Source organism: Centruroides sculpturatus, unplaced genomic scaffold (genome assembly GCF_000671375.1).
Source record: "Centruroides sculpturatus isolate CEXI.00-Female unplaced genomic scaffold, Cexi_2.0 scaffold934, whole genome shotgun sequence".
Taxonomy (NCBI): domain Eukaryota; kingdom Metazoa; phylum Arthropoda; class Arachnida; order Scorpiones; family Buthidae; genus Centruroides; species Centruroides sculpturatus.
Window position 1 is genome coordinate 131918 of NW_019385246.1, and position 16541 is coordinate 148458.

The following is a 16541-nucleotide window of genomic DNA, read 5'->3' on the forward strand; positions in this document are numbered from 1 at the left end:
AACACATGCAAATAACAGCATATTCGCTTAATTACAGTCGACCCCCCCTATAACACTGTTGATTTTTCCGTTTTATATGAATTCCATGTTGTACGAGTCACTTAGATTTTACAGATACGTGTGCTGAGCTGTGAACGGCTCACGTATTTGTAAAATCTAAATGACTCGTACAACATGGAATTCATATAAAACGGAGAAATCAACAGTGTTATGGGGGGTCGACTATATAGAAATAACATTATACTGACAAAATGAGAATGAATTATACATAATATAATATTATTTAAAGATATTTCAATATTTTATAGCAAAATAATAAATGTTGAAAATTATTTTCAAACTTAAAGTGTGTGAAGTATTATTGATTATTATTTAAAAGTGTATATTATTCATGATAAAACCATCATTTTTGGTCATTTTAACTATAAATGAAGTGTATTGTAAATTATTTAATACCGGTAATTAGTTTTATTATATTATAAGATAGTCGTAACTGTATAATAACAGTCGTTTTAAAATAAATACTATATTAAAAACATAATAAATTTCCTATTTGACTAGAAAATAGCCTTGTAAACGTCAGTAAAGGCTATATAAAAAATTATTTTTGGCATTAAAAAATTATAGATGAAATTTAAAAATAAATATTTAATTTTATTTAAGTTTTAATATTTTATTAATGTATACAAATAAAAAAAAATTAAGTAGACAACACCGATATCTTATATTATCAGTAATCTCAGATAATGAAAACGTTTGCTCTCTTTTTAATGTAAGGATGGCATTAACAAACAAAATGTTATTTATCTAAAATAATTGGGAATTACCGGCAATTTAAAATATTTTTTATCTATAAATTTAAATTAATTCTAATGTTTATTTAGCTTAAATTGAATTCTACAGGAGATTATTCTTTTAAAAATTGAGTTATAAGATATTTTTTTTAAATAATCAAAAAATAGAACTTAATTTAAATTTACATTTTATTGTATTTTTAAAGAATTTCTAGTAGTTAATCAATTTTTATAAGAAATAAGTTTACAAGCATTGGTCTTATAAATTTAATATGTGAAAATCTAAACATAGAAAATTATAAAAACAATAATTTACGACGACATTTATAATTTCTGAACAACTGTATCATTAAATTAAATGACACTAAAACTTTAAAAATATTGTCCGAATTGTTTGCTACATTTTTATTATTGTTGTAGTCGGAATAATAACTTTAAACTTTAAATTTATAAAATTTTCTATAATCGCCTGTTGCTTTTCCGGCTCTGTTATATGTAACAAAGGTAAAGTATGGCGATCGGTCAAAAAAAAGACCTCCCAAGATTCTTATATTTTTGGACTCAGAGGACTTTGAAACGACGAGAAATGCAAATTAATTCAGACATTTTTTCTGTATGTATGACTAGTGTGTGGGGGCACGATTTTATTCTTCCTCTTTTGAAGCTTAATAACTCCTGTGTTTTTCCCCAAAAATTTCGGAAATTTTGCAAGGAGGTTTGTATGTTAGGAGAATTAATGCTATTAAATTTTAATGGTTAAAGGTCGAAGGGATGAGGAAATAGGGGAGTCGAGTGTCATATCTCGAGTAGGGTAGACTAAGTGAAGACTTTAACTCGTTATTAGCATTTAAAATTTTTTTTAAATTCATCCCAACCCTGAAAATTAAGTTGTTTGCCATTTTATAATACTGTAATTAAAAATATGGCGCCATATATAGTTTTAAATGTTGCTGGAAAAGTTGCTGGATCTTTTTGAACTCGTTACTGGAATTTTTAGAATTGATTAGTAGTTATAACTGTTTAAATTATGTATATTATTCTATGGAATAAAATAACACAAAATAACCGCAACAATCATAACTCTATGCCATTTTATAATACTGTAATTAAAAATATGGCGCCATATAAAGTTTTAAATGTTGCTGGATCTTTTTGAACTCGTACTGGAATTTTTAAAATTGATTAGTAGTTATATCTGTTTAAATTATGTATATTATTCTATGGAATAAAATAACACAAAATAACCGCAACAATCATAACTCTATGCACATGATTTAGAGTATAATAAGCTAAGAAACAGTATTAAACATAATCATTTAATAGTATTTGCAGCTTTCAATTGCAGGCATAGTAGAGATATTCAACTACGAGTATAATGCAGAAAATCAAAGTAGGTATGCTTATAATGTACATGTTGTTCATTTATATCAATATGTCAGCACATAAGAATTACAAAAGAACTAAATAAAATTTACCTAACTAAATAAATTCTGTAATTTACCTTTTAGTAACCACTCTAACGTTGCACTCTAACGTCCAGAATGGGTTTTTCTTCATTTAGTAATCGCGTAAAATATTTCGATCAATTATTATATTTTATACTATATTCCTTTTAATTATATTTTAAATTATTCGTAAATCATTGTTTTTGTTATTGTTTTGTATTTTATTTGGAGTTAACTAGGAGGAAAAGAAATCTATTGCCATAAGACTTTTCCTAATCTGATTAATTAAAATTGAAATACATATAATCATGTATGTACAGTATAATACAGTATATCATATATTTATCATATACCAGTATAATATGCTAAAAATAGTTGAATAATAAGGTCTTCAGAAAAGCCAACGTTTCAGAAAGTATTTTCTATCGATGATGGATGGCAAATATTTAAACTCAGAAGTAAATGACAAATAAAAGTAATTAATAACTGTAAAATCGAGGTAAGAGTTATGATTATTTATTTGATTGACGTTATTTAAAGATTTTCCGTTATATATGTATATATTGTATAAGTTAATAGATTCTGTAAAAATTAGTTTATAGCAATCTCAGATAAATGTACAAGAGCCTTGTTTTATTGTTTGATTAATTATAAAATAAGATAATTAATTTGCATTTTTATCCCCTACAGATGGTTTGTATGCGTAGATCTATTTATATAAAATATTAGTTTATTACTGGAATCGTCAATCATATTTCTCGGCTACAAAGCTGTCTGTATAAAAGTACACGTATTTTTAAACTTGAGTAGGAAATGAAACAAAAACAATGTATTAAACTCTTCTATATCTTTTGTATTGCAGATAATATTGCTCTAGTGAACTAAAAAGCGTATGTATGTACTATTTAAAATAAATAGAAACAATCCCAGAAACAGAACTAGTAATTATATAGATATTTAAAATTCACATTGTTTTATAATTATACAAAAATGTGACTTCTGGAATCTAGTTGTTAATATATTTTCTCCTTTAATAAGTGTAATGTTTTTGGTCCAACATCCTCTATGATTCATTTATTATTTTCTAGAATAAAATTAAGAACAGTAAAGCGATTAAGGCATATATCTCTGCTAGACTGTGGCTTTTGAAACAATGCTAGAAATTTTTATGGGATTCTGTACTTCAACATCTGTTTTGTCAATTGCAGATCAGTCTGAACCCAAAATAGGTGCAAAAAATAAGCTCTGCTTAATGCTTACAGAATGGAAATGTCATGAAGTATTAAGCAGTAAATTCTTAATGTGAACGGATAAATTCTGATCAACAGTTGCAAGTCTAATTTATTATCTGAAAACAATCGTTTACTTATCTTTTGTATTTTCATTGGATGAAGTACAATCATAGATAGTTGTTAAAAATTTACCGACTTTTTTATTACCGATAAAATGATAGATTTTTAAAACATTACTAATAATTTAAATTACTTAATTAAATAAAAACATTTGACGCTTTAGATTTTTATTATATAAACATATAAATGTACAGTACGTGAAGTGTATACAAATAAATATTTAATTTCAAAAAGAATTACTACATGTCTGTCTATTTTTTCTGAATTTACCGCTATATTTACCGTTGAATTTTTAACCGATGCATTACCGGTAAATCGGTTTCCAGTAATGCATCGACTAAAAATGCAATTCCTAATTTTAATTAAAATTTACTCTTATTAATTATTAGAGGAGATACCAGGAATCAGATATATGAGAATATTTTTAAAAAGTCCAGCAACGAGTTGTGTAACTTTCCCAACTGTTAAGAGATTCTACTTAAAAAATAACTTTTATACTATTATTATTATTTGTTATAAAAATAGCAAGAAGCATAATTAAATTTGAGGATAGAGATGAGATTTATAAAAAAAAGTGTGAGTGCTAATAGTAAGTAAAATCTTCATTAATTAATTAAGTCTGATGCCTCTCGAGATATGACAGTAACCCCGCCCTCTATCTTCCCATCCTTTCGGCCTTTAACCACCAAAATTTACTAGCATTAATAACCCTTGTAAACAAACTATCATGCCAAATTTAACCATTCTTAATCATTATCCCACCCTGAGATTTAAAACGAAATACTCGCCAAATCATACTCATATTACCTATCCACAGAATTTTCTCATTTTATTTTTACTTTTTTGGGTTCAGAGGGCCTCAAAACGTAGAGATTTGACACCAGGAGAATCAAATTTAACATAATTCTAATACTTTCCGTTCTTATGTATACATGACAATAGAAAAAGTAAAACGCTATTTAAAGTTAAGTTTAAACTTTGAATTCGAACATGGTTGCCTTAAAAACATCCGTTTCGCTAATAAAAATCACATCATTTTCGCTTTTTTCATTATTGTTCTTTGTTAATTCTTTTAGAGATGCATTTAAATTCTGTTTTTAGATTTTTGAACAGACTATCATTATCCGTAAGAGAAAATACATCAAAACTAAATAATATTCGAATGTATCTTCGAAAGTTTTTAATTTTGTATTTTTAAAGATATAATTTTGTGTTTATGTATTAAGAATTTCATGATTAATTTTGATACTGAAAATGTATCCGTATAAACTAATAACTTGATGTAGAATATCATAAAATATTTACATAATAATAATCTGGAATAAGTTAATTCTGTCAGATACCGATGAGACTACTAAGAGTTAATTTTTAACTACCCCATGTACTGCACTGTACCATAGCATACCGTACTGGGCTATCTAGTCTTGTCTACTCTGTGGACTTTATCTTTCGTGGGAGGAGAAATATATATTTTAATAATAAAACATTTTATTTAAAATATCAAGATGGTTTTTCACCTTCGTTCATATATGTACTCTGTGTGCGTGTGCGTGCGTGTGAGGTGGGCAAAATGAATGTAAGATGTAAGTTTATCTTTTATTTTTTATTGTTGTTTTCTTGCTTTGTCTTCTTTCTTATCGTCAATGCGGGAGCTGAATCAATCAGCAGACAGCGTCAGCCGAACCAAGAGCCGATTAGTCGATGGAACGGAGAATGCGACCAATCAGAAGCTAGACGATTAGGAGAAAATAAAAAGCAAAGGTCGTCGGGTCCGAAAAAGAAAATAAAGAGGAAAAAGAAGGAAGAGAAAGAAACGAAGGAATATAGAAGTGTCCTTGGCCTGGATTGCTGTCCGTCTTCAGAGTAATGCTGTACATTACTGTACTGTACTTCACTCCTACCGCCTTTTATACTGTACAATACGTACAGTACATGGAATACACATGGCCTTCTTAAAGAAAAAAGAAAAGATTATACTATATTATAGAATAAAAATTAATTAATTCAGCTGTCACTTATCCGAAAAGTAGAGATAAAATGCAGTTTATGATTTATAGATTTATAAACATAAATTCTGTTGTTAGAAGATTATATAAATGACATTTATACTTTCGTTATCTTCGAATAAATAAACACTAAAATTGCCTTTTTGTTTTTGGTTTCTTTTTAAAAATAAACTAAGAGAAGTCTAAACGATATTTCCAACCTTTTTCCTCCCACTATAAATTTATGCATAAATTCATTATTATTCACTATAAGTTATAACGAATCTGATATTTTAGATTTAATTATTTTTCTAAATTAATATTAAAGCGTAAATTACTTCAGGATATTATTTAACTGAAAACAGTTATTTAAATATTTAATATGTTTATCCTTTTCTAATATACTTTATTTGTTCGAATTTCATTTTCTGTTAGGGCAATTCACTTATCGGAAGCATTCGCTATAAATTAGAGTTTCTCTAGTAAATTAAAAAGGAAATAAAGTTTAAAAATACCTTATCTCGTTAAAATTTAAACAATAATAAGAATAATCTAACTCTTTGATTAAAATGATTTGATAAAAATTCGAATTTTAGTAATTTAAATACATTGAATAACGTATAAATACTGGAAAACTCTAATTAAATACAAGTATTTATCTTCAGGATAGTTGATAACAGAAACTAATATACTGTACTGTACATTTATTTTAGAAGATGCATACAATTTAAACTAATTTAAGATCTATTTAATTATTTTTTACAACACATTCGTAGAATGCCACAATAGTATTAAACAACACAGTCTTAAGATATCTATAACTTTTTCAATTTAAATTATAATTTACAAATTTTATAAAATTTTTATAAAATGGTATAATTTGAGCTATTTTTTACGAAAAAAGACCCTTATATTTTTAATTATAATTATAAAAAGAAGGAAAATTACAAGTAATCCCAAGTCCTGAAACTAATATAGAATTACAGTTCGAAATATTAAAATAATAATAATAAAAACTATAAACTTCTTAAAAGAATTCCTGAATAATTCGAGATTTTTATAAACAAATTTACAATGAAACATAAACATTTTTTTTCTATTAAGTTAACGTGAACTTTTTCTATTTGCAAATTAACTTTTGTAATGTTAATTATATTTGTAATCTTATTTGTTTTATTTATAATAACAAAGGAAACACATTTCTTAAAATTTCATGAATTATTTTACAACAATCCATTATTCAAATTTAAGTTATTATAGGTTTTATATATGATAACAATACAATAACTAAAAAAATAAAAAATATATTTCTTTTCACTGATATATTTATAAATATTAATTATTGTTTTTCTAACGATTCTTTATATTTTTATTTATTTTCTATACAAATAAAATATTTATATACTTGCTATAAATGTTTATAATAACCAGTGTTGGCAACAACGCTTTTGGGAAGTTTTAATTACTGTATAAAATATGTATAAGCTAATCCATTCGAATGCTTATAAAGTAAATAGAAAAAATTAAATAATTTATCAATTCTTAATAAATATTCTAAGTAAATATAAAATTAAGAAAGAAATATTTAAATCATTTTTATTATAATTTTGCTCAAAGTGTATTTGAATTACTTAATAAGAAAACATATTAAAAATTTTGTTTAATAAATAACAAATCACATAAGTTTGAATAAATTATATCACTATAATATTCATAAACAGCTACACATATTGTCTTTAAATTTTTCAAGCCTGCATCCAGAATATTTTAAATGGTGTAACGTGAGAAATATTTTTTTTCATTTTTCTTATATAATTGTGGAAATTAATTACAGTCGACCTCCCTATAACACTGTTGATAATTCCGTTTTATATGAATTCCATGTAGTACGAGTCACTTAGATTTTACAAATACGTGTGCCGGGCTGTGAAAGGCTCACGTATTTGAAAAATCTAAGTGACTCGTACATGGAATTTATATAAAACGGAATTATCAACAGTGTTATAGGGGGTCGACTTATTTAATGTACTGGGATAGTAACATATGTTTAACTATTTAATACTAATGGTTTAAAATAAAAACAAAAATAATCAACCTTTCCATATTTGGTCTCGATTTTCGTCTATCAAATCTCTGTTCTCGAGATTAACGTAGTTCAGACAGTCAGACAGTCGGACGGATGACGGACGCCAATGGAAATTCATACATAACTCTGTAATTTGAAAATTGTAGCACAATTAAAATTAAAAAACAATAATTTTGTATTGAAAAGAAGATGCTAAGCTTACCTACGTGCTCCTTAAATACACCTTTATTAATTTGATAAAATTAAATAAACACTTCTGTATATGTCATGTTATTCAAAATTCTAAAGGAGAAGAAAATTATCCTGAAATTATATAATATTTGTTTCTAATTTAAGATATATAAAGATGCTATATTTATAAAAATTTCAAATTAATATTTTCTTTAAATCTTTGATAAATTATTCATTTTTTTCGCTTCTTAGTTCCTAGAAATGTGAAATTATACATACTTAATTGATTTAACATGGTTACATTAAGATTTTCTGTCTCTGCATCTAATAATTAGATAACTGGAGATATATAAACTTTCATTGATCCGGTAATAATAATAATAATAATAATAATAATTAGGTATCTTTAAATCTAAGATAAATTGTTATGTAAAACAATTAGTAATAATTTATTAATTAATGAATTAGTTTATCTAAATTCTAAAATAGAAAGTAAGTTTGTTTCATAAGTAATAATGATGTTTAATATTTCAATTTTTCATCATCGTTTAATAAAAATTTATTTATTTATTAATTTCATTAATTAAAATTTTTTAAATATTTAATATTGTAAGGAAAAGCTATTATGCAATAATTTAAAATCAAGAATAAAATAAGTATTAGATTTCTGTTCATGATTTTAACATATTTTATAAATATTAAGTTAATTTATCGACGAAGCTGATAAAATATCAAAATTTAAAGAAAGAAAATATTAATTTTTAATTATGAATATAAACTGGAAGTGGCTAGTTAAACTTTTATTAATCAATAAATAAATAAAGTAATTTTTGGTAACAAACAATAATAATTAAGTAAAATATTTGTATTTAGAAATTAAATTGCGAATGAATATAACAAATATAAATAAACGAACCTATTGTTTTTGAGTTGTTGACTTGTAAGGACTACAATTTAGTTTTAATTCGAAATCTTTCATTATGTCTGAATTCAATTATACTGTAAATTAGAAATTAATAGGTTAGTTAAGAAAAAGAAAATTATTTTAGTTTTTAAGATTTAATTAACTAATTAAGGCGATTTAAAATAAATTTCTTTATTGAATTTAAACACAATTAAATTGTAAAATGTTTCTTTCCTTTCCACTCGAACAATACGCAACAGGAATAATCAAATAATCGTGATTAATTACATTCGCATCTCCTTTTAGTTTTAAAAAGATTATATTTGGATAGAATATAAATATACAATGACTAATTAAAAACTTTCTTGAAATACTTAAAAACATTATTGGCATTAATGTCAGAACTTCTAACAAATGATTCTTTTGGTTTACGTGAAATTAAATTTAAAGTTTACTATGATAATTTTCCTTATTTATGCAAATCGCGTCAATGTTTACTTTTATCTGATCTTGAATTATAACTAATTAATCTTTTCTATAAATAAATTTCTTAATACGTTCTTCAATAAATTATCTGATGATATGTACAGAAATTATTAAATTATAATTTATTTTTTAATATTTTATTAGATGCTTTATGTCAGATTAACCATAAAAAAATGACAGATATATGAAAAATGAGATTTTGATAAACTGTTAAAGATAATCTAAATAAATAGGAAATAGATTAACGATAAGAAGATTCATATCTGATTGATCGATTAATGATATTCTGATAAAGGATAACTTTGTAGCGATATATTATATCGTCATTTTCTTTTATCAAAAAAAATATTTTATCAGATTACTGTATCAAGAAATAATATTTAAAATATCTGTTAGTTTTTTTTATATTTCCTTGAGAAATCAATGACGGAAAACATGACTTTGTTGACTATATATTCAATAATTAAAAATTTAATAAATTTAAATTACATTTGCATTGTTTATACACTGAATTTAAATGTAGAATATACATGTAAACAATTATAATATGAGTTTTAGTAATCATAAATGACAGTTTTAACGCTTCATTCTTCCTCTTCATTCGTTCTTCTTCATTCTGCATGTTACATCATGCAGAAGCATGATATATCTGTTTGTGTTCGAAAATAAAAGAAAATGGATGACGTTAACGTTTAGAACTCTTTAAATTGAAGTGAAATTAAGTTATTCAAACAATTACATAGTAACTTATAGGTCTATTAAATATCTACAGTATATTTTGAATTATTGGGTTGAGTCATAAATAAGTTCTGTTTTCTAAACTGAAATTTATTTGCCAATAAAATGTACAACAATCGACCTTAATCTAACACATATTCACCATCATTATTAATGACTTCTTGCCATTTTTCGGGCAACTTGTCAATTCCCCTTGCATAAAATCCTGGTGGTTTCGAATCAAAAAACTCCTGGACGAACTCCTGAACTTGGTCATCATTTTGGAAGCATTGCCTTTGTAAAGCATTCTGCAGTGCCCGGAAAAGATGGAAATCTGTTGGTGCCAGGTCCGCTGAATATGGTGGATGAGGCAAAACAGACCAGCCAAACTCCAAAATTTTTTCTTGTGTAATCTTCGCTGTGTGTGGATTTGCATTGTCATGCAATAAGGCGATCTTTTTTCTGTTAACAAGTGCAGGACGCTTTTCATGAAGTTTTAGCCGAAGTTGCTCTAACTGTTGTATGTATACATTTGCAGTAACAGTTTCATTGCGTGGCAACAACTCAAAATGGATAATTTTTCGACGATCCCACCATACACACAACAAAATTTTCCTTCCATGCACACTTGGCTTAGGGTCCGGTTGTAGCTGATCATTTTTGTTAACCCATTGTCTTTTTCGAATAACATTTTTGTATGTGATCCACTTTTCATCTCCCGTAACAATTTTAGCCAAAAAAGATTTCTCTTTTTGCCAAGAAAGCAAGGTAGCAGCTATCGACTTTCTGTCAGCCTTATTCCGTTCACTGAGGTTATGTGGAACCCAAACTCCCAACTTGCTTACTTTTCCTAGCTTTTGGAGGTGACGATTGATAGTTGATTGGGATGTGTGCAGCTTCTCTGCTAACTCTCTTGTCGTTTGCCATGGATTCTGCTCAATCAAGGCCTTTAAAACGTCATCATCGAAGTCTGAGGAGCGGCCTGGTCTTTCATCATCTTTTAAGGAAAAATCACCTGAACGAAATTTTGTAAACCACTTACGAACTACTCTGTCTGAAATCACGCCACTGCCATAGACATTGCAAATCTTTTTTGCTGTTTCTGTAGCGTTTTTGCCGAGTTTAAACTCCCACAACATGATATGGCGTACATGCACTTTCAAATGTTCCATTTTAAATGAATTCAGAAACAATTTTTTATTACATTATTGACACTTCAGTGTTAAAATTTACATTTATAGACTATTTGCTAATAGCCACTAATAAAACTCAGATGAAGCAACACAACATCTGTCAAGTATTCGACAGTCATTTACACCTACTTGCTAACGGAACTTATTTATGACTCAACCCAATAGTTTATTTATTTTTAAACAAGAAGTACAGCAAAGTATTGGGTGCATGTAGATGGCAAGCAGCCAAGTAAGCAAGCCAAGCACAGAGAGTGTTTTATATAAAAAGAAATATGTCGTTAGCTTGCTTGCTTAGATACAGTACAGTACTTGCCACCTAAATGCACTTATTTATACTAAAATGTTTTCAGTAACATTATTTGCAATAAATAATGCGGAGGTATTATTTATTGAAAATAATGTAATAGTTAAGAGCAGTATAAAAATTTTGGAATAATATCAGTGTTTAGAAATAAATACACAATATTCTGTATGAAAACCGTGCATTTCTTCCTAAAACTGCATAAAACATATATAAAATGGTAAAGAACCGATTCCATTAAAATTATGTTCTGGAGTTTACACAATAAAGTTAAAGACGATAAAAAAATATTACACTGACTCAATTTAGATAAATTTAAAAACGAGAATATCAGAGATATGATGTGTCTGATACTGTGAATGAGTTGTCAACAATCTTTTCCATGATGCATATAAAAGAATCATACAAGTGATGTGATCAAGAGAAGGTGAAAAAAAGCATGCTTTAAAACTGAAGAGAAAATATTTATTTCCTCTTCAGTTCTCTTCTTTATGTAATAACATGTATTACAAGTAAGTTGTGAATCTCAAACTTTCTGAAGAATTTTCACAATCTCGGAATGAAAAGAATGTTTAATGAAATTAGAAAGTAGAAAAGGTGTTAATAACAAGGATATTTATCTAATTGTTGAGATTGAAATATAGTACTATATAAATAATATAAATTGTTATGAATTTTAAATGTAATGAATAATTTTTTAGGAATACTTCAAACATCCAGGTTTAAATATTTCTATTAGAGTTCAACAATGTTCAAGTCATCTTTTGGAAATACCGAGCTAAGCTGAGCTCTTAACACGTGAACTGTGACCTGAGCCGAGCTTAACAGGTTTAAATATAAAAACATTTAGCATCCATAAGCATTTTCTAGAAATTAGGATGTCATCATAGAAACGTGACACGTTTAACAGGTTTAAGATTTCGGCTGAGGTCGCAGTTTACCTGTTAATTAAGAGTTCAAATTACTCGATATTTCCAAATAGCTGACTGTTGAACTTTGCCGAACTCTAATAGAAACATTCGAACCGGATGTTTGAATTATTCCTAAAAAATACTGATTATATTTATTTAAAAGTCATAACAATTTATGTTGTAGCCTACATATATTATTTATATAATACATTACTGTATTTCAACTGCGAGCTTGGGTGTGTTGCAAGAGGCCTATTTTAAAATTAAATTGTATCTGTAATAATAACTGATATACAGTATCGGATATGTTTTTATTTATCTGTTATAAAAATGAGAGCATTCAGATAACTTAAATATTAAGCAATTGAACTAGAAACAATTTTTAGAAAAAATTTAAGAGAATTATTAAAAGTAATAAGAGTAATGCAGTAAACCCTGATTTAACGGACTAATTAGGGAAACTGGTGTCTGCTATTGCCAAAATTCCGTTAAATACGAAGTATGTTAAGTAGAGGGTATTATAATACGACACAAATGACAAACATTTCTAGCAAAGCATGTTTATTCCACAGTAGAGTCCCGATAATTCGAAATGGACGGGACCGAAACTACCTTGATTTACAAAAACACTCGAAATATATATAGAATAACAGAAAACATCGGAAGAGATGAAAGAAGAAATAATACATATTTAGCATAAGCGTAATGTTCATCTCGAAAATGAATAATTCTGGACGAGAGCTGAGATGGCCGTCAAAATATATATGCTTATTTGGAAGAATTTAATTTTATATTACCGTAGAAATTTGTATTCTTTAATAAGTAGAACAAACTCAAATTTAAATCATTGTAAAGTCACACCCTCAAAACATTTCGATGCAAATAATTTTTTGAGGTTTACGAAGTTTGAAATCTCACTAAAATTAAATGTATAGTTGTTATAACCAACTGTTAATAGTCTTATTTATTTATTTTTGGATTAATTTAATTCGTATTTATCATTTTTATATTACCTGGTGTTATATTGAATTACTAAAACTTTAATCAGGTAATTAAAATATAAATTTCATCTTGAAAGATATACCAGAAAACTGCAAGTTTTAATGATTAAAGATTTACGTTTATTTGGTTACAGGTGGGGGATCTACAGAGTGATGCCTCTGAAGAAGACTTTTATGGGAAACTGGCTCTTATATAATTGTTACAAAGATGAAAAAATCCAGAAAACTCCTCGTCGCGAGGCTCGAATCCACGACTTTATAAAACTACTACTTAGAAATGGTATTTCAAAATGTTAGGTAATTAATAACCAGATCTTAGTGAAAAAATAATACAGTGATTTACTTTTACTATCCGGGAAAGTATAGTAATCGGTGAAAAACTGACTTCCTAAGAGTTTTACAGTTATTTACTCAGGAGACTTTGAAACGTCGAGAAACGAAGAAAAAAAATTAGGTATTTGAGCACAATTTTGTTCTCCCAATTTGAAGCTTAATAACTCCTGTGCCTTTTGTCGAACATTTATGAAAGTTTGCACGAAGGTTTGCGTATTAGAAGATTCATGCTGATGAATTTTGGTGGTAAAGGTGAAGGGTTGTGAAGATATATAATATATATCTTCCCAACCTATCTTACAAGGTATATATNAAAGTGTGAGTGCTAATAGTAAGTAAAATCTTCATTAATTAATTAAGTCTGATGCCTCTCGAGATATGACAGTAACCCCGCCCTCTATCTTCCCATCCTTTCGGCCTTTAACCACCAAAATTTACTAGCATTAATAACCCTTGTAAACAAACTATCATGCCAAATTTAACCATTCTTAATCATTATCCCACCCTGAGATTTAAAACGAAATACTCGCCAAATCATACTCATATTACCTATCCACAGAATTTTCTCATTTTATTTTTACTTTTTTGGGTTCAGAGGGCCTCAAAACGTAGAGATTTGACACCAGGAGAATCAAATTTAACATAATTCTAATACTTTCCGTTCTTATGTATACATGACAATAGAAAAAGTAAAACGCTATTTAAAGTTAAGTTTAAACTTTGAATTCGAACATGGTTGCCTTAAAAACATCCGTTTCGCTAATAAAAATCACATCATTTTCGCTTTTTTCATTATTGTTCTTTGTTAATTCTTTTAGAGATGCATTTAAATTCTGTTTTTAGATTTTTGAACAGACTATCATTATCCGTAAGAGAAAATACATCAAAACTAAATAATATTCGAATGTATCTTCGAAAGTTTTTAATTTTGTATTTTTAAAGATATAATTTTGTGTTTATGTATTAAGAATTTCATGATTAATTTTGATACTGAAAATGTATCCGTATAAACTAATAACTTGATGTAGAATATCATAAAATATTTACATAATAATAATCTGGAATAAGTTAATTCTGTCAGATACCGATGAGACTACTAAGAGTTAATTTTTAACTACCCCATGTACTGCACTGTACCATAGCATACCGTACTGGGCTATCTAGTCTTGTCTACTCTGTGGACTTTATCTTTCGTGGGAGGAGAAATATATATTTTAATAATAAAACATTTTATTTAAAATATCAAGATGGTTTTTCACCTTCGTTCATATATGTACTCTGTGTGCGTGTGCGTGCGTGTGAGGTGGGCAAAATGAATGTAAGATGTAAGTTTATCTTTTATTTTTTATTGTTGTTTTCTTGCTTTGTCTTCTTTCTTATCGTCAATGCGGGAGCTGAATCAATCAGCAGACAGCGTCAGCCGAACCAAGAGCCGATTAGTCGATGGAACGGAGAATGCGACCAATCAGAAGCTAGACGATTAGGAGAAAATAAAAAGCAAAGGTCGTCGGGTCCGAAAAAGAAAATAAAGAGGAAAAAGAAGGAAGAGAAAGAAACGAAGGAATATAGAAGTGTCCTTGGCCTGGATTGCTGTCCGTCTTCAGAGTAATGCTGTACATTACTGTACTGTACTTCACTCCTACCGCCTTTTATACTGTACAATACGTACAGTACATGGAATACACATGGCCTTCTTAAAGAAAAAAGAAAAGATTATACTATATTATAGAATAAAAATTAATTAATTCAGCTGTCACTTATCCGAAAATTAGAGATAAAATGCAGTTTATGATTTATAGATTTATAAACATAAATTCTGTTGTTAGAAGATTATATAAATGACATTTATACTTTCGTTATCTTCGAATAAATAAACACTAAAATTGCCTTTTTGTTTTTGGTTTCTTTTTAAAAATAAACTAAGAGAAGTCTAAACGATATTTCCAACCTTTTTCCTCCCACTATAAATTTATGCATAAATTCATTATTATTCACTATAAGTTATAACGAATCTGATATTTTAGATTTAATTATTTTTCTAAATTAATATTAAAGCGTAAATTACTTCAGGATATTATTTAACTGAAAACAGTTATTTAAATATTTAATATGTTTATCCTTTTCTAATATACTTTATTTGTTCGAATTTCATTTTCTGTTAGGGCAATTCACTTATCGGAAGCATTCGCTAGAAATTAGAGTTTCTCTAGTAAATTAAAAAGGAAATAAAGTTTAAAAATACCTTATCTCGTTAAAATTTAAACAATAATAAGAATAATCTAACTCTTTGATTAAAATGATTTGATAAAAATTCGAATTTTAGTAATTTAAATACATTGAATAACGTATAAATACTGGAAAACTCTAATTAAATACAAGTATTTATCTTCAGGATAGTTGATAACAGAAACTAATATACTGTACTGTACATTTATTTTAGAAGATGCATACAATTTAAACTAATTTAAGATCTATTTAATTATTTTTTACAACACATTCGTAGAATGCCACAATAGTATTAAACAACACAGTCTTAAGATATCTATAACTTTTTCAATTTAAATTATAATTTACAAATTTTATAAAATTTTTATAAAATGGTATAATTTGAGCTATTTTTTACGAAAAAAGACCCTTATATTTTTAATTATAATTATAAAAAGAAGGAAAATTACAAGTAATCCCAAGTCCTGAAACTAATATAGAATTACAGTTCGAAATATTAAAATAATAATAATAAAAACTATAAACTTCTTAAAAGAATTCCTGAATAATTCGAGATTTTTATAAACAAATTTACAATGAAACATAAACATTTTTTTTCTATTAAGTTAACGTGAACTTTTTCGTTGTTAATATATT

General features: G+C 26.9%; 2 protein-coding genes across 2 annotated transcripts in view; both read right to left on the reverse strand.

The window, feature by feature from the left end:
• Positions 1–10083: 10083 nt before the first annotated feature.
• On the reverse strand, positions 10084–11112 carry LOC111636687 (histone-lysine N-methyltransferase SETMAR-like). Its single transcript, XM_023381982.1, has one exon. It carries the CDS (start codon positions 11110–11112, stop codon positions 10084–10086), a length of 1029 nt encoding a protein of 342 aa, XP_023237750.1.
• A 1057-nt stretch (positions 11113–12169) lies between these two features.
• LOC111636688 (histone-lysine N-methyltransferase SETMAR-like) overlaps positions 12170–16541 on the reverse strand; it is an 8588-nt gene continuing 4216 nt past the window's right edge. The window contains exon 2 of the mRNA XM_023381983.1: positions 12170–12254. Within this exon, the coding sequence (XP_023237751.1) occupies positions 12170–12254 (85 nt within the window). The remainder of the gene's footprint in view (positions 12255–16541) is intronic.

Excerpts from the sequence above, each read along its gene's own strand:
- LOC111636687 (XM_023381982.1), bottom strand. The coding sequence starts at position 11,112 with ATGGAACATTTGAAAGTGCATGTACGCCATATCATGTTGTGGGAGTTT.